Raw genomic sequence first — 22,260 nt, 5'->3', positions numbered from 1 at the left:
TTTCCATTAGTACAAAGTTAGTGAAGGAAAAAAAAATCTGCTTTCTTTTCACTTTTATTTTTGTCTTTTCACTTTTTCAAATAAGCAAACAAATAAACATATTCCCTTCTTCTTTCTACAACTGAGAATGAAGTAGGCAGAACCACTGTGAGATGAAGTCAACTAAAGGTAGAGCAATCTAAAACCGAAGTCCCGTCCCCCGTCCCCCCCCAAGCTGGTGGTGTACCCACCTTCCCCAGCCTGTCACAGTGCTCTCTCCAACACAACCGTCCTCTATCCAGATCGACGGCCATCTGGTCCCAGTCATTCAGTTCTCCACTTGTCTCTGTCTGCAAACCCCACTGAACACTCAGAGCCCAGAAAGTGGCTGCTTCTCCATGGCAGAGAAACTCGGGTCTCCTGCTCTGCTCTCCAGTGGCTAGCAGAGCAATGGTTGGCTGGGCTCCACACTGGTCTTAGTCATCACAGGGAGTCCATCTTACCCATTTTTATGAACTTGCATTTCATACAGAAATTTCCTTTATCACTGCTTAGATTTTTAAGTGCAAAGGACCTCAAAATACATTGGACAAACTGTACATTTCTCAGTCATCTTGGGATATAAAAGGTTTAGAATTCAATTTATGTAGATTAACTTGAAGATGTGTACTATAATACCTTCTCTTTATAATTCTTTTTTCTTTTTCTTTTTTTTTTTTGGGGGGGGGGGGTTTCGAGACAGGGTTTCTCCGTGTAGTTTTGGTGCCTGTCCTGGATCTCACTCATTAGACCAGGCTGGCCTCAAACTCACAGAGATCCACCTGCCTCTGCCTCCTGAGTGCTGGGATTAAAGGCGTGCGCCACCACCACTCGGCTTTAAATAACTACTGTTAACATTTCAAATTCCAATGAAATGGAACAAAGATGATGTTTTAATACCAAAATACTGACATCTCACACCTCTCATATGCAAAAGCAGGCAAACCACCCTCCACAATGACAGGCTGATACTCCACAGTGACCCCGGGTCCACACTGAAATGTTTTGTTTGTGAAAATCTGCTCCTGTCCTGAGCATGTAGAGAATTCTTCTCATCATGACTCTCGACAGTACGTACGGCAGCCGTCAGCAGTAATACAGAGATGACTTCAACTCTGAGTGCTGGTGGGTGATGTGTGGACCCCAGACATTAGAAGAGGGACTGACCATTTGCTAGCTTCCTCAGGACACTTGTGCCGGTCAAATCACAGCAGTGTCACCAGCTGGGCTCTTCCAGTCACTTCAGAACACAAGCTTTTGCTACAAGTTGTGGGAAATGGCCACCAGCTAGGTCTGAAGTCTTGTAAGTGATCTAATAAAACTGTGGCAACAGGGGTGAATTATAAAAATTTTTTTTGTAGAAATAAAGGTGACGAGATGTACAGATCCTTCCGATGTTTCCTAAGGCGTCACAGGTTACAGGTAACTCTGTATATTCTGTGTCAACATTGTATCAAAACAAAAGATAATGAAGTTAGTAAAAAAAATTAAAAAAAAAAAAGACAATACCTGTGGAACATTCTTTGTAGCAGGCACTGACTGAATTATGGGTGAAGGTTCGGCTCTGGGGACGGCACTCGGTCCAGCTAGAGCTGACAGGCTCAGTGGTCTTGGCTTTTCATCTTGACTAGTTACCAACTCTGCATTTTCATCTACTTCTGTAGGTGGAGTGGGCATCTGGGCAGGGAGTTTGGGAGGAGCTGGTTCTTCCAGTGAGGGATAAGTAAAATCCACTAAAATCCCCAAAAGAACAATGCATGTTTTTTAAGAACAGCAAACGCCACATACAATTTTTCTATGTTAAGCATGCTCTTTGTGATAGTTAAATGGGAATGAAATGGCAATCACTACAGTCTTAAAGAAAACATGAACCCTCAGTCTGTAGTATTTTGCCTGAAAACAAACTGCATTGACTAGGACAAAGGCATATACAATCAAAGTTACCCTGAACATAGAAATGTTTTATTCTATACTGAAGCAAGTTTAAACAAATTTTTCACATACATACATGAGACAGACACCTCTTCAGTTTTGTTTCGAGGGGGTGGAGTGACCTTAGCATTTGTTGTATACTGTGGATAGCAAAGAAGCCAGTTTTCATAGCCTCCCTCCAATACCAAAGGCTCATGGCGCAGGATAGTTTTACTTTCCCACTACAAAATAAAGACAGACTATTTTTAAGATGGAAGCAGTCTCTTGACAGCAAAAACCATAAAGCACAGTAAAAACCAAATGTAGAACTATTCACTGTCAAGCAAAATGAAAGCAAAGAAGTTAAGTTGAAAATCCAACTTTAAATGAAGTATTAGATATAAATCAATATAAGTTTTAAGCATCAAGAAACAATCCACGATCTTAGAAGGAAAGTTATAAAATAAATACAAGACAAAAACTAATGAAAACTTGACCACCCAGAGATATTCCTTAGTGTTTTGGAGCTAATTCTTAGTGTCCCACATATATACACACTTTTCAAAATGTATTTTTATAAAACAATGAAACTCTTAATTTGTAGCTTTTTCTTTTACATGAATCTCATTAACAGTTGTATCATTTATAATGGCTACACTACTGTGTGTGTGTGTGTGTGTGTGTGTGTGTGTGTGTGTGTGTGTGTGTGTATACAGATAACCCCAGTGCTGGAATAAATACCAAAGATAAGCACACATCCCATCCCCCTTAATAAAATTTCCAAAATCGGAGTAGCTTGAGTCCAGGCTCAAAAATACCTTATGACTTTCAACAGCCAATGTTCACCACTAAGGTGGTTACTGAATACAAATTCCTAGGCATACAGCTGGTTTAAAAGTCTAGCAGAGCCAGTCAAAACCAGTCTCCACAATTTCCCAACAATCAGACAGAACTTATTCAAGTAGCAAGGGGAGCTCCCAACCTTGAAAAGTGCGTCTTTCAGACTCCGTAGAGTGGTCCCAAGCAGCAAATCTTTTGCTGAACTAAACCAGTCGAGGAGCACCACATAGTCCACACTCCCCCTCTTTTTCCAAGTATCTTTAGAATCATCTGAGAGTTTTGCTTCAATCCAACTAGCCGTGACTCTGAAATGAATGAGCATTTGAGACAAAATATTAAGACAAAGTGGAGAAATGATCCTCGTACTCTGCCACACCAGAACAAACCTCACTCTACCCCTTCATTAGTGCTTTTAATAATTATTAGGGAAGGAAAGAAACAGACTTAATTCTGACCCTTTTAACAAAAGATGGGGGGGCCACAAAACTGAAAACAGGAGATCATCTGGACAACTTCCTCAGCCAAATCTAAACTGGAGAACTAATAACTAACTTCCCAACCAAACTAACTTCCTAACTAAACTAGTTCCTAACTAGAACTAACTAACTTCCTAAGCAACATTACTCATATTTAAACTTACTTCTATCTATACATATAATAACTAAACAGCAAGAATGAATTTAATTAGCAAGCACACACAGCCCTAAGTGTGGCAGATACTACTCTGTATGCTTTGGATCTTATTGAATCCTTACAACAGTACAATCAGGAGACATTACTCTCACCTTATAGCTGAGAAATCATGGCATACAGAGGTCTTGCAACCTGTCCGAGGTTACAGCACAGGTCTGCATTTACATCCTTTCTTCAACATGTTCTCAACTACACAGGAGACACAGTGTTCAGCTACTCTTTTGCTCATATGGAAGCTCACACGCACCCTTACCGCGGCCTGTTACACAGACCTCGATGCTCTTACTGCTTCTTTCTCTTAACTGTCTGTCGCCTTTGCTCATTCACACCAGCCACTGACCTTTGACTCTTGATTTATTCAGATGTGCTCCCGCCTAAGGGCCTCTATTCTTGCTGTATTCTCTGTCTGCTCCCCATTCCTGACCTCAGAATGTGCACCACCCATCTCCCCTACATAGTCAACACTTGCTAAGAACTTTTCTGTGAGTCTTCTTGAACTAAACTTTAGGATCTACTCTAAGACAAATAGACATACCCACACATCCCAATACATACCCATCCACCCACCACACCTTACTTATTAACATAAAGAACATTATATTTTTAATTTTTATTTTCTTATCTATCTTATCTATTTAATTAAATCTTTATAAAAGCAACAACTTTTATCTGTTCACTGGTTTAGCTTCATCACTTAGAACCCTAGTAACCCAGGCTACCTCTCAGTAAATATTTACTGAATGAAAGAATAAATAACAGATCCATCCCTTTGGTAAAAGGTACCACTGCTTAGAAACGATTCAGCATTTAGTAGGCATTTCAGTATTTAACTGACAATACCAGCAAGCTGAGTGGAACTAGTGAAACTTTTCCTCACAAAGAAAACAAAAAGGCTCTGGACTAAAAATAAAACAATGTTTCTAAGTAATAACATTAGTTACTCTATCTACTAGGAAGTGAAGAGGAGGAGTGAATATAAAATACTATCTCCTAGCTGTCCTTATAGAGACATATCAAGATGCACGACCTACAGAAAATGGAAACAAACGGAATGTGAGGTTCTTAAGGGGCATTTATTTGCCCACACATTCCTTTTAGGATTGGTAGTCTAGTGAACATATGTTGGGAAATAAGAGAATCAAGAAGTGTCTCCTAAATTTAAGTTTCTCATGTATTATCTTCATAATCTGTTCTATAATTTAATTTAAAAATGTAACTTAATAATTAATACAATTTAATTATACTGTTTATTTTAATAACTTCGTATGTCCCTGTATAAATGAAAAAAGCACCATCACATCCAAGTAAACTATATTGTAGTCACACCAGGGAACACACAGAACAACAGTAATGAACACACGCACTTACACACAGTAATGGAGATGACTATCAAGACATAGGATGAGTGGAAGAACACAGTCTCTTACACACCAGGGAGGCCAAACGAGACAATCACAAATTTAAGGCCAGTCTGTTAGCACAGAACCCCGACTCTCTCCTTTATTTATTTATGTTTCTTTTTGTTTTTTTCTTTTCTTGTTCACAAATTATTTATGTATGCATTTTTTCAGGTTATGAGTGCTCTGTCTGCATGTATGCCTGAAGGCCAGAAGGGGGCATCAGACTCCATTATAGATGGTTGCGAGCCACCATGTGGTAGCTGGGAATTGAACTCAGGACCCTTGAAAAAGCAGCCAGTGCTCTTAACCACTGAGCCATCTCTCCAGCACCTCTTTTAGGCTTTTCCAGACAGGATATTTTTGTGTAGCCCTGGCTATCCTGGAACTCGATCTGCAGACCAGGCTGTCCTTGAACTCAGAAATCCATCTGCCTCTGCCTCCCAAGTGCTGGGATTAAAGGTGTGCACCACCACCGCCCGGCCATATTTTTTTTTAATCTATTGTTTTTTAAATTTATTTTTAATTATATATTACATCCCCACTGTAGTTTCCCTTCCCTCCTCTCCTCTCAGTCCTACCTACCTCCCACAGTCCCTCTCCCCCAGATCCACTCCTCCTCCATTTCTATCTAAACACACAGCGACCTACCCTGGACTGATAGCTTCTTCAGGAACACTGAGAGAATCTGAGATACAGGAATGCTGATAATCCTGTATTTTTCGAGCATCCATTATAATCAAGCTGATGTTTTTATCCATCATCATTGTATATAGTTCCTTTGCTGTGATTGCTCCTTGGAATTGAGAGACACAGTAGTAAACAACAAGAAACGCCCAGTTCTATGTGCTGGCACGTTAGCAAACATGGAAGAGCAAAATATACTTGGCATCAGACTTGCCATCCCACTGTATCATTTTTTATCTTTTACAGGAACATTAGGTATACTTCGTGTTAACATTTACTAAGAGACAAATTCCATGTCTTGTTTAGATATAGGCTGGACACACAGCTTGATGGAATAGTGTCTGCCTAGCTGTGCTCGGCTCTGGGTTTGGTTCCATTTCACCTCCCATCGCCCAATAAAAACTTCATATCAAGGTCACCACTGTATCTGGTGTTCGTTCTACTACTAATGTTAAAGAAAGAAAATTAAATATGCATCTTATTAATACAGAAAACAATTTCACACGCAAAATCCATAGTTAATAGAATCACAAGGGCTAGTGATGTGGCTCAGCTGGTACTATCCAGCACACTGAGGCCCTGGGTTCAGTCCCTAGCAACTGCACAAACTGAGCATGATAGAGTACTTGCATTAACATTCAAGGTCGTCCCGGACTATATACAAAATTCAAGGCCAGTCTAAAGTAGATAAGTTGCTGTTAAAACAAACAAGTCTCAAAAGGTTCTAGCTTATCTTTTCTAATTCTTTTTCAAGTCTCTGGAGAGGTGCTATGAGGATATTTGAATGTTCAGATTTCCAATTATTTATTTAATTGGGATGGGGTGTGCAACTTGGCAAAAATAAACCAAAACAAAACTCTCTATGCTGCTATTTTTTTGCCAGCTTTACGACCTGAAGTGAAAGAAAGATCAAACACCATCACATGGAACTTTCGATCCCAAAGCTGTTTCTGCAGCTGTGAGAAACACAGGTAATCTTAGGAACAGCTGCTACAACCTCTTTTCTTCCTCTCCAACGTCAGGATCATTTTGATAATGAACAGACTAAACAAGCAGAGAACAGCAGCCACCCAAGACAATAACTAAGCATGATGAGCTAACAAAGGAATAAATGATGAGAACCCATCTTAGGATAATCAACAACAGCTTCTAGGAAGGTACCTTACTCAGTGTATTTTTAAAATTACTGTAGGATAATATGCTAGTACGTGAGTGCTGTAGATTACATATAATTATGTTTAATTTAAATCTTGTCTGAAAGAGGAAAAAATTTCTCAACTTCCTAACTCTTGTTGCTGGTCATGTATTTGTCTCTAGAACCATCACCTATGGATACATACAAGTAATTCAGACTTTTTCCCCCAGAGGGTGAGGGCACCTGTTAAATAATTCTTACAACCTTACAGTCACAAATAATAATAACTAATAACCCTTAAATTTACTACGGATTCTGAAAGTTCAATATGTATTAGCTGAAATTAACTATGAACTGCTTTCCTTATCAACTCCTTTGACAGTTAATATTAACTATGGGTGACACAATTCCATGGTCTGAGGTCCTGTTTGGGTGGAAAGGAGAAAGGAGCTGAGAGCTAGCAGTCACCTCCCTCTGCTTCCTGACATGACCAGCTGCCTCAGCTCCCAACACCATGACTTTTCCATAGTGATCAACTGTGCCCTGGAACCGTGAGCCACAAACCAACTTTCCTTCCATAAGTTGCTTTTGTCAGAGTATTTTCTTTTCTTTCCTTTCCCTCCCTCCCTCCCTTTCTTAGATTTACTTATTATGTATACAGTGTTCTGTCTGCATGTATGTCTGCACGCCAGAAGAGGGCACCAATCTCATTACAGATGATTGTGAGCCACCATGTGGTTGCTGGGAATTGAGCTCAGGACCTCTGGAAGAGTAGTCAGTGCTCCTAACCTCTGAGCCATCTCTCCAGCCCCAGAGTATTTTATTTTTGAGACAGGGTTTCTCTGTGTGGCTCTGGCTGTCCTGGAACAACTCACTTTGTAGAGCAGGCTGTATACTCAAACTCACAGAGATCCACTTGCCTCTGCCTCCAGAGTGCTGGGATTAAAGGTGTGTGCCCCACCACCCAGCTTGTCAGATTATTTTATCATAGCAACAAGAAAAGAAAATAATAACCCCCACTTTACAGATGGCTAAACTGAGGTAGAGTGGTAAATATCATATTCAAGATATTGAAGAGCAGCTTCTAAGAGTCCATCCTCTTAAACACTATGCTACATTTAACCATTGCATCTAGACAGAAAAAAAGATAACTGCACATTACCACATCTTATCATGCCAGGCTAAAATAATCATAAAATATCCCAAGTAAATCCATGCAGAACTTACGGCATTTCCATCCACTCGTGGAGTGAGGAAAACACAAGTCTACACAGAGCTCAGGCACAGCGCTGAGACCCTCACTGTGCCAGAGTGAGGACTCCTGAGAACCCGAAAGGGCGTCCTTTCTCACATACCTCTCTCTGCGGCTCCGCCCTTCTCGATCTTCTCACCACTGATCTAGTTCACAGAGGAAAAGAGTTTCAATTTCACAGCAAAAAGGCTCATGTTTAACACTTCATTGCGATTAGAACGAAGTACTGGCATTCTATGAAAACGCACATCAAAAGGGACAGAGCTCAGGAGGGGAGCACGTGCCTCCAGGGCATGAAGCACTGGGTCCAATACCCAGTGATGCCCTCCACCCTCAAGTATTCCGATAAGAGACGGCTTTGCCGCGTTCTTCTAACAGGCAACAGCTAAAATAACCAGCAGCAGATAGAACCACTGTTCATTCTCAAATTTTCTTAAGCGTCACATATAATTTAAAATTAGTACTTAATTAGAAAGTGCTTCTTACAATGAAACAGCAATTCTAGCTACTCTAGTCCGTGTCTTCTACTATAAAATGAAAGGAAAATCAAGTAATACAACATACTACTTAGTTTACATCTTCTAACTGAGAACATGAGATAACACTCTAAGATGCTAGCTCATTTTACAGATGGGAAAACTGAGGACCCACGGATCAAGCTAGTAGCACACGTGTACATGCACATTTGCACAAGTTATGTGTATCAGCTGCCTCCTAGTGTGATACAATATGAAACACAGGGCACCATCTACAGAGAATTCTTATCATGAAACAAAACTTGCACATGCCGAGAATGCAGGAAATAAAAAACCCTACAGGTTGGGGCAAACAACAAAAATGTGGTTCACTTTCTCTATTCAGTCAAGTACATGGTATGAAAATTCAGAGGAAGAGAATCTCAAATGGAGATTATTTTAGAGCCTTAAGAGAGATGACAAGGAAAAGACAGTTAATTGTTTTGCATCATGATTCAACAAATCAACTTTAACGATCACGTTAAGACAGGTAGGAAAGTCTGCTATAGGCTGAGCACCAGGTATCACTAAGGAGTTACTGTTGAATTCAGGGTGGGATATAGGACTGTAGTTATGTGAGGTGGATAGCAAAGTGTTCAGCATTAAAGCAGCAAAGCAGCTAGAGACTGCTTTCCAATATTCAAGCAAAAGAAAGAGTGTAGGAGACAGATAAAGCAGGGCAAATGGTGAAGTGAAAGGAACAGTGATGTAGCTGAGCTGGTCATGTGCTTGCCCTGGCATCCCGGTAACTGGGTATGATTACACAGGCCTATAATCCTGGAAATTGGAAGGTGGAGGCAGGAGGAGCAGGAATTCAAGGTCAGCCTTGCCTACATAGTGAGTCTGGGTTAGGCTGGGCTACAAGAGACCCTGTCTCAACAACAACAACAACAACAAAAAGAAGTGACTGACCACTTTTGAAATGGCAACAAAATGAAAAAGTTCCCTTCATACCATTCTTTCAAGTCCTGTTATTTGGTTTTAATAACAGGACAAACATCTCCCTAAGTTAGTGGTTTTGTCCTACATCATGAATTCCAAATGACAACAGTAACCCACGTACAAGTGACAGACTGCTACAAATGTTTACAAAATGCACAGGCCATCACAGGAAGCAAAGCAGAAGTTTCCAAGGATTTCAACAATTGAGAAGAAATGTATACTTAGGAAGACAAATTTCTGAGAAAGGAAAGAGGCACGGTGACAGCTGGCAGAGACCGAGTTACTGGTAGATTTGATAAGGAGATCTTGTCGATGTGCTAGGAACACCGAATGAAATGCAGAGAGCGACAGACAGACAAAGGGAAAACAAACAGAAAGAGGGAGGGAGGGAGGGAGGGAGGGAGGGAGGGAGGGAGGGAGGGAGGGAGACTCCAGAAACAAAGACTGTCTGGGACCAAAGCAGCAAGCAAGGCCTTCTCTCTTTTTTAATTTATTTTTTGTTTTTTCAGGATAGTTTCTCTGCATAGCCCTGGCTGTCCTGGAACTCACTCTGTAGACTAGGCTACCTGCCTCTGCCTCCCGCATGCTGGGATTAAAGGCATGCACCAACACGCCTGACCTGCCCTTGGCCCAAGTCCTTCTCTTAATGTAGATTTCATTATGAGGCAAAAGATATCTCAGACCCTGTTTCAAGACCTTCGTTTGGCAAATAAGGAAACTGAGTCCAAGAGTTGTCAACGGAACATAGCTGGACCAGATCACAATCGCTTCCTCTTGTCCAGTTTACAGTCACTGCTGTAACGAGGCACAACAACGCTCCTCTGCAAGCTTACAAGAAAACCCAAAACCACCTGCAGCTGGGACATTGGATTCAATTTCTGATCGAACACATGAAATATTATCCCTGTTGCCTCAAAGAATTTTACAGTGTACCTCAACTCCTTACAGGCAGGTCACCTGGCAAACAGAACCAGTGTTTACACAATAAAGTTGAAATACCCTTTGAGTTTTGTTTTTGGAATCGGACACATTCTCCAAGGAGCGTTTGGCCACTGCTCCACTGTCCTCTCTCCCCGCCTCCTGCTTTTTCTGCTGCTGCAGCTGCTCTTCCTCCCGTCTGTCCTTTTCTTCCAGTTTTTTCCGAACTTCAGCCTCTTCGTATCTAGTTGAAAGAAGAATTCTGTTATAACATGACAGAGTACAGTTAAGGGACTTCATGTTCCATTACTTAGCATCCTGCCTCAGGCACACTTTATGGCTTTTAACTCACCCCTTCCAACTGAAATTGAACTCTGGTAGACTTCCCATACAAACCACACACATCTGTTCTCAGAGACTGGCTACATGCTTATTTTAAACTGCACAAAAGCCTTGAAAACGAATGTTATGCTCTTTATTAATGTTCCTTTTGCTTTTACACTAATTTCAAATTTTTAATGATCAAATCTGCTACAATTTCCTTTTTTTAAAATACAACTCTTTATTTTGTATTTTCTCTGTAAGAGAAATTATCCCAATATCACAACTGTGTTGATTTAAATCAAAATGTTAAGTATTCAAGAACAATATTACCCTCACTGTGGGAGAACAGCTCCCACCTTTTCAAAGGGTTCCTATGAGGAGGAGAGAGGAATGAGGAATTTTTAGATTGAAAGATAGCGGAGAGGAGACAGACAGAAACAAGATAGCTTCAGGAGGACCTGGGTCAATACCCAATAGCCCCTTCTGTCTCTTCAAAAGGACTTTTTGTAACAATGCCAAAGGGTGGGGCCAAAGACCTCCCCTTGCTAGATCAAAGCATACTGCACAGTCAAGTGAAGACCCTTCTAAACACCTGGTAACCATGCACGTGGTAAAGTCATCCCTTATGCAGCCCTGCTGGGTAAAGCAAGCTCAGAACTCACTGGGAAACCTTTGTGGATTCCCACACCACACCAAGTGGAGAGTCATTATCAAAGTCAAGAACTGACTGTCTTAAAAAGGATGACTTTACTGAAATGTCTAGTGGGCCGGAAGTTAACACAGCTATGGTGACTACAATTTGCAAAAATACAAGGTATTTGGAATATTCTCCACAGAATTAGAAGCAGTACTTTTTTTTTTTTTTTTTTTTTTTTAAGCTGAGGATCAAACCCAGGGCCTTGTGCTTGCTAGGCAAGCGCTCTACCACTGAGCTAAATCCCCAACCCCGAAGCAGTACTTTTGGGAACATGTACTGCTAACAAAGAGCTGTGACCTTGCTTACCCTGTCATTAGTAATGATGGCAATGCCTGCTGGTTCTGAATTTAAGAGGATGGGGGAAGAAGGAGACAGAGGTGCAGGGCAAGGGAGAGGGCGAGAGAAGAATACAGAATGGAGGGAGAAAGGGGTAATAACTGACCCAGGTCAGTTAGTAAAGAAAGAATCAAACTTTGACTTTATTATTCTGTTTCCTCCATATACGGCATAGTATATGGAGGGCAGATGCCCCCATAGACAGATACAGCTCTGGACAGCCACAGAGACAAGGAGCAGCAAGACAGTCAGTACCTAAAGAGCAATAGAAAATTTCCAATGTAAGAAGAGAGAGAATGAGAGAATAGTTTAAAAGGTAATGAACACGCTGGGCGGTGGTGGCGCACGCCTTTAATCCCAGCACTCGGGAGGCAGAGCCAGGCGGATCTCTGTGAGTTCGAGGCCAGCCTGGGCTACCAAGTGAGTTCCAGGAAAGGCGCAAAGCTACACAGAGAAACCCTGTCTCGAAACCCCCCCCCCCCAAAAAAAAAAAAAAAAGGTAATGAACACAACCTCAGATGGGTTTCCTGGACAAAACCAAAGGCCTGTATAGCTGGAGTGTCAGCAAGAGAATGAAACAGAATAAGAATATTTGAAGAAATAATAGCCCAAACTCGCCAAATTTGATAAAAGACAGATTTACAGATGCACAGAGCTCAGAAGCCCAAACAGGAAAAATACCAAGAAAAACAGTTACAGCATAGTCAGACTAAGACTAAAGAGAAAATCTCAAGTCAGAGATTGTCATACATGACATTAGATAGATTAGTGACAGGACCAACTGCTATGCATTTCCACATGAGAAACAATGAGGACAGCTGGACATGGAGGCACACACCTTCAATTCCAGCACTCCAAGAGCAGAGGCAGGTGGAGCTCCGTGTTCGAGGCTAGCCTGGGCTACCAAGGGGGACAAAAGACAAAAAACGAGTACAAACACAGAACCCTGTCAACTTAGAATCCTACATCTTATGAAAACATTCTTTAAGAATAAATCAGGTGATAAAGGAGCTTGTCAGAAAGATAACTGATAACTGAGTCTGATCCCCAGTCTTCACACGGTGGATGGAGAAAAACTCTCACAAGCTGTCCTCTGACCACTCCACACACAAGCTGTGGCATAAGGGCACCTGCTCAGACCCAAAACAAACAAGCAAATGAAAAACAGGAGTAAAAATAAAGTATGTCTAGATGAAAGGAAAGAAGTGTTCCTAACAGATGGGGACTACCAGAAAAGCTGGAGAAATTCTCAGAGCACAGGAAGGAGTCAGGCAGAAACGTGCATCTTGAAGCAATGGAGAGAGCCAGAAACTAAAGGAAAGGAAAGGCAGGTAGAGAAGAGTACTTTCCTCTCTTACTTCCTTTAAAGCTTACGTGCTACAATTAGACTAGGCATGAACAGAGGAAATGTACCACTGAGACAGAAAGAGATTGTCAGGATGAATGAAAAAGTAGGAACTAATTATACTGGATGGGCTAAAAGTAATGAAGGAGAGAAGCAAGGTTGATCTCAAAGGACAGAGATTATTTCCAGATAAAAGAGACACATAATGATAAAATTCATCAGGAATTTATGATAATCATAAATGTGTAAATGCCTAAAAACAGAACTTCAAAATACACAAAAGCTCAATGAATTACAAGGAGAAATAAACAAATATTTTAGAGATTTTTAGCACCTTGTTACAATTACAACTTTCAAAATCAACACCCTGAAACAAAACAAGAACCCAAAGCAAACCACCACCACCTGCACTAACAAGAAGCTCAGCTAAGCCAGGCCTGTAAACGCAGGTCTCTACTCTGAGCTGTTTGAGCAGCTAAGCCAGGCCTGTAAACACAGGTCTCCGCCCTGAGCTATTGGAGCAGCTGAAGCAGGAGGACCACAAACTCAAGGCCAGCCTAGACGACTCGGTGAGACTATCTCAAAATAAAAAGGAAACAGCACAACCAATGACTATGTCCAAGTGTGTATGTGTTGGGATGTATCTCCATGTTAGAGCATTTGCCTAGCACAAGGCCCTGTGTGCAAAATCCTTAAAGGGGGCGGGGGGGGGGGGGCAGAGAACAGTTAAGTAAGATCTGAACAGCTTTCAACAATGCATGGGAGACCTAAACGACAAACAGTAAGTACTAGGGTTTGAATAAGGTCCCTGTCAAGTGTAACTCCCCTCCCAACCTCCCTTACCCTGTCACACTCCTGCTGAAATTGTATTTGCATTGTGAGGTTAATACAGAAGAAAATTCCTGTGACTATGTTGTTTAGAGGGAGGGCTTTCGGGAGGTGATCAGAGTTATAGGTCAATGAAGTGAACACATCTTGACAGCTTTAAAGCAGAGGCTAGAAGCGATACTAACACCCAAGTCCTCACTGCGCTGTGATGCTGCCAAGAGGAGGACCCTGCTTTAGGTTGAGTACATCACGTTGTTTAACCTTTAGCCTTCATAAACTTCTTTCTTTTTTTACTACATAGCCTATTTCAGGTATTGTGTTATGGTAATGAAAAATGGATAAATCCCACACAGAGAACACTATATGCAGCAGCCATTACACTTTCTTTTCAAGTACACACTGCATATTGGCTAAGATAAGACTGTTTAAGGTCCAAGTATCTCCAGCTATGATGAAATTGAAACAGAATCAGTAAGATACTCAGAAAAATCTCACATTTGAAAAGTAAGCACCATTCTTCTAAACAATCACAGGTCAAAGGACAATTTAGAAAACAGTTAAAAATAAATGACATAGCTTTCGAATTGGAAGAACAATACACACTCTTAGATTTATAAAACTATTCAGTACATTTGCTGACATAGTGGTACACATCTCTAACCTTAGCACTCAGGAAGCAGAGAGAGAATGTTGTAGGTTCCAGGCAGCCTGATTTACACAGCAAATTCCAGGCCAGCTAGGGTTACGGAGAGACCTCTGTCTTTAACAACAACAAACACCTACAAAAGTAGGTGTATCCTCAGATCTCTGGGAGAACCATGCTTACTGGTATATCCATTATTTGTCAACCACACTGTTGGGAACTTGCTGATAGAAGAGCAAGTATCATCCCTATTTCATGTACCAGCATCCATCTCTTCTATCATCAAACGGCAATGAAAGGCTTGGAACTGCAACTGTTTTACCCAGCCGGTCCCTTCAATGTAATCCATCAGAGGACCATAAAGGAAGGAGTCACAGACCAAGACAAGCAAGACTGCTTCTACTGTTAATGACAACAGAGAGAGGGAACAGGTACTCAGAATCTGCTGCAGGCCCCAGTCTATCGGAACAAGTCTTACATTTGCTTACCACATTAAGAAGCCCTGTAAGGCAGTGTCTTGGTTTCTTCTTCTATTGCGGTACAGAGATTGAAGGGAGAAAGCGCTTACTCTGGCTCACAGCTCCATCAGTAAGGAGGTCAGAGTGGCAGGAGCCTGAAGCAGCTGATTACACTGCATTCACAATGAGGAGCAGAGATGATGCAGGCTGCTTTTCCACTTACACAGCCAGAATCCCAGCCAGAGAACGGTTCCACCTGTCCTACAGTATCGAATCTTCTAACCTCAATGCAATCAAGATTCTCCCACAGATGTGCCTAGAGGTCTATAAACCAGGTAATTCTGGATTCTGTAAATTGAGAATTATCAGTAACCACCACAGGTGGTTATTCTTATCCCAATTATAGATAAGGAAAAACAAGCTGACCAAGTAACTTGCCTAATAGTATACAACAGTGAGAGGAAGAACTGAGACTCAAACCCAGGGAGTCTGGCTCCACATGTACTCAAGCTACAGACCTCTTCTCTAGTACCAACCTGTACTGTAACAGTATGGGAACTGTCTGCCCTGAGAAGTACAGTCAAGGGCTAGGGTGCACCTGAGTGGTAGAGTGCTTGCCTGGTATGCACAGAGCCCTAGCTAGGTTCATTCCCCAGCACTGCCAAAACAAAAAGGAACAAAAGAAGACCGCCAGGCTGAATTTGATTTGAAGGTAGAAGTGAAGAAATTTCAAGATCTGCTTCTTGACATCCCTGTCATCTGCACCTTACCTTATCTGCCATTTGTTCCATAACTACAGTGACAGTGGAGCTCTGTAAATATACTTCACAGATCTCATGCTGTTTCTACTTTGGATAACCTGAAATGAGATCAAAGTTTGCCCTTCATCTAGCACTGGCCTCTGGTTCCATTACCTGCCTGTCTAAGCCCTTCCTTTTGCTGGAATTCTAATACCTTCTGACTTGTTCAAATTAAACCCAAGATCACCCATAACATGGCTATAAAGGAAAGGCGTAGGGGAACACGTGTTTGACAAGTCTCACCTAACACAAGGTAACATTAAAACTTGTTTTCTAGGCACTAACTAGGTGTTTTTCTAGTATTTTATGGAATTGGGAACTTGGTCTGCCCTAGCAGCACTGGCTGCTCTTCCAAATGACCTGGGTTCAATTCCCAGCACCCACATGGCAGCTCACACCTATCTGTAGTTCCAGTTCCAGGGCTTCTGACACCCTCACACAGACATACATGCAGGCAAAACACCAAGGACCATATATTTAAAAAACAAACAAACAAGACTCTAGACAGCACCCTGCTATTTCTCAGACTGCTAGGCTGACAAGAGGGAAATCCTAACATCAGAGATTTCTGACTCTCAAAAGGGAAGAACTGACTTGACTAGAGAATCACTAAGGGCAGACATAGAGCATGTTCATCAGAGCTGTTCTAAGCATCAATGAGAGAAACCAAACATGTGGGCAGCAAGAGAAGACAAACGGAAAAGCTTCTCCTCAGTCAGTTGCACAGTAACCTATACCACAAGAAAACCCCAAAACACATTCAAGGCCCCAGAGGGAAGTCCATACCAGGAAACTTATTTTACCACCATGTAAAAAGTAAACATTCTTATCAATGAATTGGTGGAGAGTTATTTCCTCAAAGAAAGGTGATACGTAAGAAGAAAAAGAGATTGCCAGCAGTGATGGTGCACATCTTTAGTCAAAGCACTCAAGAGGCAGAGGCAGGTGGATCTCTGAGTTCAAAGCCAGCCTGGTCTACAGAGTGAGTTCCAGGACAGCCAGGGCTACATAGAGAAACCCTGTCTCAAAAAACAAAATAACGCAGTCGGACAGGCGGGGAGGCTCTGCTGGAAGGATCGCCACGATGGCCGCCCAGGGAGAGCCGCAGGTCCAGTTCAAGCTCGTCCTGGTAGGCGACCACTTGACGGGCGAGTTCGAGAAGAAGTATGTAGCCACCTTGGGTGTGGAGGTGCACCCGCTCATCTTCTATACTAACAGAGGGCCCATCAAGTTCAACGTTTGGGACACAGCCGGCCAGAAGTTCAGAGGCCTGCGCGATGGCTACTACATCCAAGCCCAGTGTGCCATTATAATGTCTGATGTAACATCAAGAGTCACTTACAAGAATGTACCTAACTGGCATAGAGATCTGGTGCGTGTGTGTGAAAACATCCCCATTGTATTGTGTGGCAATAAAGTGGATATTAAGGACAGAAAAGTGAAGGCAAAATCTATTGTCTTCCACTGAAAGAAGAACCTTCAGTACTATGATATTTCTGCCAAAAGTAACTACAACTTTGAAAAGCCTTTCCTCTGGCTTGCCAGAAAGCTCACTGGCGACCCTAATTTGGAGTTCATTGCCATGCCTGCTCTTGCCCCTCCTGAGGTGGTCATGGACCCAGCTTTGGCAGCACAGTATGAGCATGATTTAGAGGTTGCTCAAACAACTGCCCTCCCGGACGAGGATGATGACCTGTGAGAACATGAAGCTGGAGCCCTGAGTCAGAAGTCTAGTTTTATAGGCAACTGTCCTGTGACGTCAGCGGTGCAGCATGTGTGCCACCTTATTTAGCTAAGCAGATCGTGTACTTCATTGGGATGCTGAAGGAGATGAATGGGCTTCGAGTGAATGTGGCAGTTAAAACATACCTTCATTTTTTTTGGACTTGCATATTTAGCTGTTTGGAACACAGTTGTTTCCTTCCTGAATTTCAAATATACGACTGCTACAGTCACATCACACTATTCAGTTAGTGGTGAAATCTCGTTTGTTACTGTCATTCCCATCTTTTTGTTTAGAATCAGAATAAAGTTGTATTTCAAATAAAAAAAATAACAACAAAAATCTTCTTTCACCTGGATACCATATGTGTGAATCATCACATATTAATTTGCCTTCTGAAAAATTCAGCAACCACAAGATTTTCCTCGTTTTACTACAAAAGCAATAGGATATACAAAGTAAATAAATATTGGAAGTAGAAAATTTATCAATATTTCGACAACCTAGGCTCAATTATTTTTTATTGTCTTTTAAAAATATATGTTTCGGGGGCTGGAGAGATGGCTCAGTGGTTAAGAGCACTGACTGTTCTTCCAGAGGTCCTGAGTTCAACTCCCAGCAACCACATGGAGGCTCTCAACCATCTCTGGCACTTATAATAAATAGCTAAATCTTTAAAAAAAAAATATATATATATATATATATATATATATATATATATATATATATATATATATATATGTTTCAGGGGCTGAGGGATGCAGCCCAGTGGTGGAGGGCTAGCATGGCATACAGGAGACCCTGTGCCTGATCCCCAGGCCCAAACAACAACAAATGCACTCTTCAAGTCTTCCTTTAAAAAGAGATTTTGGGGTTGGGGATTTAGCTGAGTGGTAGTGCGCTTGCCTAGCAAGCACAAGGCGCTGGATTCGGTCCTCAGCTCTGGAAAAAAAAAAAAAAAAAGATTTTTTTTGCTGGGTGGTGGTAGCACACACCTTTAATCCCAGCAGTGAGGCAGAGACAGGAGGATCCCTCTGAGTTTGAGGCCAACCTGGTCTACAAAGCAAGTTTCAAGACAGCCAGGATGGTTACACAGAGAATCCCTGTCTTGAAAAACAAAAACAAAAAACCCCAAACAAACAACAAAAAAATTATTTTCAGCTGTGGGTAGTGGGTGACACGTGCCTATGGTGCTTGCACTCATGAGCCTCAGGCAGGAGGATCATAAATTTGTGGCTAATGTGGGTTACAAAGTGAAACTAACTCAGAGACAAACAAAACCCACTCTTTTAAAGCTACTTGTAATGACATTCTCAGGGAAAAAAACCTTCACACCGTGTAGGCACACGTCAGCCTGCTATAGTCTTCACACCGTGGAGGAACACGTCAGCCTGCTATAGTCTTCACACCGTGGAGGCACACGTCAGCCTGCTATAGTCTTCACACCGTGGAGGAACACGTCAGCCTGCTATAGTCTTCACACCGTGGAGGCACACGTCAGCCTGCTATAGTCTTCACACCGTGGAGGCACACGTCAGCCTGCTACAGTCTTCACACCGTGGAGGAACACGTCAGCCTGCTATAGTCTTCACACCGTGGAAGAACACGTCAGCCTGCTATAGTCTTCACACCGTGGAGGCACACGTCAGCCTGCTATAGTCTTCACACCGTGGAGGAACACGTCAGCCTGCTATAGTCTTCACACCGTGGAAGAACACGTCAGCCTGCTATAGTCTTCACACCGTGGAGGAACACGTCAGCCTGCTATAGTCTTCACACCGTGGAGGAACACGTCAGCCTGCTACAGTCTTCACACCGTGGAGGAACACGTCAGCCTGCTACAGTCTTCACACCGTGGAGGAACACGTCAGCCTGCTACAGTCTTCACACCGTGGAGGCACACGTCAGCCTGCTACAGTCTTCACACCGTGGAGGCACACGTCAGCCTGCTACAGTCTTCACACCGTGGAGGCACACGTCAGCCTGCTACAGTCTTCACACCGTGGAGGAACACGTCAGCCTGCTATAGTCTTCACACCGTGGAGGAACACGTCAGCCTGCTATAGTCTTCACACCGGGGAGGCACACGTCAGCCTGCTATAGTCTTCACACCGTGTAGGAACACGTCAGCCTGCTATAGTCTTCACACCGTGGAGGAAGACGTCAGCCTGCTATAGTCTTCACACCGTGTAGGAACACGTCAGCCTGCTACAGTCTTCTACCTTCCCTTCCTGTGTATTATTTGCCTCATAATCTGTCTTTTTCCATCACCAAGGTTTGGGTGGCTTCTGTCACTTTACAGAATGCCAATCTCACTGTTCTTTCCTCTGTCATATCACTGAGCTATCAGGTTAGTCATTAACAACTTCTAAGCTCTACATATGGGCAGAAATTTTACTAGGATCTGTGTTACAGCAGCACATTGTTCACAGGGGCAAAAGCTAAACTTAATTTAATGAATGAATAAAAAGTAAAGCAGTCTGTCTTTGTAGAAGACATTGTACGTGAAAGAGGAGACGGGGGAGGGAGGGGTAGGGAGAATGCACCAGCATGTTTGTGAGTGCACATATATGGGAATCCAAGTGAGGGCGACGACTGGCTGCTCTTGTTTATGACCCAGGTTCTGTTCCCAGCACCCACAGGGCAGCTTACAAAGCTTTAACCCCAGTTCCTGGGGATCTGCCTTTGCAAGCATTGCATGCACGTGGCACACAAATGCAGGTAAGACTTTCACACATATAAAATAAAAAGGAAATACATCTTTTTAAATGGGTGTGTGACCCTTCAGAGATGGAGTTTAGGCATTTGCAGGATGCTTGCCATGTTATGAGGATGCTGGAATCCTGATGCAGGTCCTCAAGGCAGTGCGACAAGAACTCATACTGCTGAGTCATCTCTCCAGGTCAGCATACTGATTTTAATTTCTAATTAAAAAAAATATTTTTATTTCTGTATATGCATGTCTGTTACATGTATGCAAGTACCTGTGCAGGCCAAAGAGGACATCAGATCCCTGGAACTGGAGTTAACTTGCTGGTTGCAAGGTATCCGATGTGGGTACTGGAAACCAAACTTGAGTTCTCTAAAAGAGCAGAAAGTGCTCTAACTGCTGAGCTATCTCTATAGTCCTAATTTTTTGTAAGAATAACTTATTTTATTTTATTTGCATTGGTGTGAGGGTGTGAGATCCCCTGAAACCAGAGTTACAGACAGTTGTAAGCTGCCACGTGGGTGCTGAGAATTGAACCTGGGTCCTCTAGAAGAGCAGTCAGTGCTCTTATCCCTACAGTCTTAATTTGTAATCATTTCATAAACTGGAAAGGCAGTCATGGTAAATACTGGAATTAGATTGTTTTTAAGCATATGTAACATTTGCAACTATGGAGAGATTAAAACTAAGAGTAAATACTTCATTTCTATATGATTATATCTAATAACAGTTTACAGTACATCATGTAGTATATGAAAAATTAAAATTCCCCTTTTATTGTCAAAAAATTTACAAATACCATAACATATGAAAAAATGGACATGATTTCTAATGTAAAACATCAGTGCTATCTTAATAACCTAAAATTTTATGAAGAATATTAACAGTAGCACATCAATATGGACAACACAGCAAATGATTTTCAGTTTGGTATTTCAGTTCATGTATTTCTAGGAAATGGGGTATTATAGGTATGGTTAGATATAAATGAACAAACCTAAATAGTATTATCTTCTAATTTGCATTCTTTTACAGAATTTATAGTAGTATCTGTACCTCAGTTTAAGGCTCTCGGAGAGTCTTTCAGCTTCTTCAACAGCTTTTTTGATGTTTGCAGGTCCAAGTATTGAATGATAGTAATCCTAAAAGTATATGAAAACCATCCCACACTGTTAGTACGGGACACCGCTACAGCACTGGTATTATATACAACACTAAAATCATGGTGCCTATAGAAAAGGAAGTTTACATGAAAACAGAAGTATTTGTTTTAAACTTCTAACCTATTTAAATGTACAATTTAAACTGCCTCAAAAGTATCCCTGTATATCATCAGTATGCAAAAAAACCCACATGTAATACACTTAAGTTATTTATAAGAAGCCATTAAGTGTAAACACTATTCTTATTGCTTATAAATAAATGCTGAGTTTGAGAGAGCAAAGCAGGTTTTCTTCTTACTAATATGCAACACACTGAGTTCCTTTTCTCCAGTCGCAAAGGAATAAAGCAGATTATGCAAAGATGCAAAGGGTGGGATTTATTTATTTATTATTTGCCAGAACAGGGGTTCAGTATGTATTCTAGGCTGACTTAGAATTTAGGGTCCTCATCCTCAACTCCAAATAGATAAGAATATGGGGGTGTTCCTCTCTGCAAATTCACCACTGCAACTAGAATCAGGTTACTTGACACCTAAAACAAGTTTTATACTTGAGGAAATCATGAATTTCTAAAATCAAGTAATAGAAAATAATAGTATAATCTAACTCAAAAAAAAAAATAAAGGTTTGATGTGGAAGTTACTAACAAGCATAATGAAGTTTGTTTGTTTTTATAAATAACTACTTCAAAAGGTTACTCACTGTAGTCAGTGAAATTTTCCAACCAAGGTTTTTTGGATCTAATTCACTACATGCCACGGTGACCTTGTAAACAGAACCTATTACAATAATAAAAACGTGGTGTGTGTGTGTGTGTGTGTGTGTGTGTGTGTGTGTGTGTGTAAGGTAGTAAGAAGGACCATAAAGATAAAAGGACTCATCTTCAGCAATGAGAAGTGGTCAAGAGTGGCGATGGCAAAGAAAA

At 41.6% G+C, this 22,260-nt stretch overlaps 1 protein-coding gene and 1 pseudogene across 1 annotated transcript in view; one reads left to right on the top strand and one right to left on the bottom strand.

The window, feature by feature from the left end:
- Nucleotides 1-22,260, bottom strand: part of Usp8 (ubiquitin specific peptidase 8) — a 57,550-nt gene that overhangs the window by 22,330 nt on the left and 12,960 nt on the right. Inside the window, exons 4-10 of the mRNA XM_052722906.1 lie at nt 21,229-21,314; nt 10,390-10,552; nt 8,037-8,079; nt 5,511-5,655; nt 2,912-3,074; nt 2,027-2,171; nt 1,528-1,751 (exon numbers count right to left, since the gene is read on the bottom strand). Coding sequence (XP_052578866.1) covers nt 1,528-1,751; nt 2,027-2,171; nt 2,912-3,074; nt 5,511-5,655; nt 8,037-8,079; nt 10,390-10,552; nt 21,229-21,314 — 969 coding nt within the window. The remainder of the gene's footprint in view (nt 1-1,527; nt 1,752-2,026; nt 2,172-2,911; nt 3,075-5,510; nt 5,656-8,036; nt 8,080-10,389; nt 10,553-21,228; nt 21,315-22,260) is intronic.
- LOC128100588 (GTP-binding nuclear protein Ran-like) lies at nt 13,838-17,989 on the top strand (annotated as a pseudogene).

This window comes from Peromyscus californicus, unplaced genomic scaffold, assembly GCF_007827085.1.
Source record: "Peromyscus californicus insignis strain IS unplaced genomic scaffold, ASM782708v3 Scaffold_7__1_contigs__length_154581171, whole genome shotgun sequence".
Classification (NCBI taxonomy): Eukaryota; Metazoa; Chordata; class Mammalia; order Rodentia; family Cricetidae; genus Peromyscus; species Peromyscus californicus.
The sequence above is the reverse complement of the archived record's forward strand: the minus strand, read 5'-3'. Positions and strand labels throughout refer to the sequence as shown.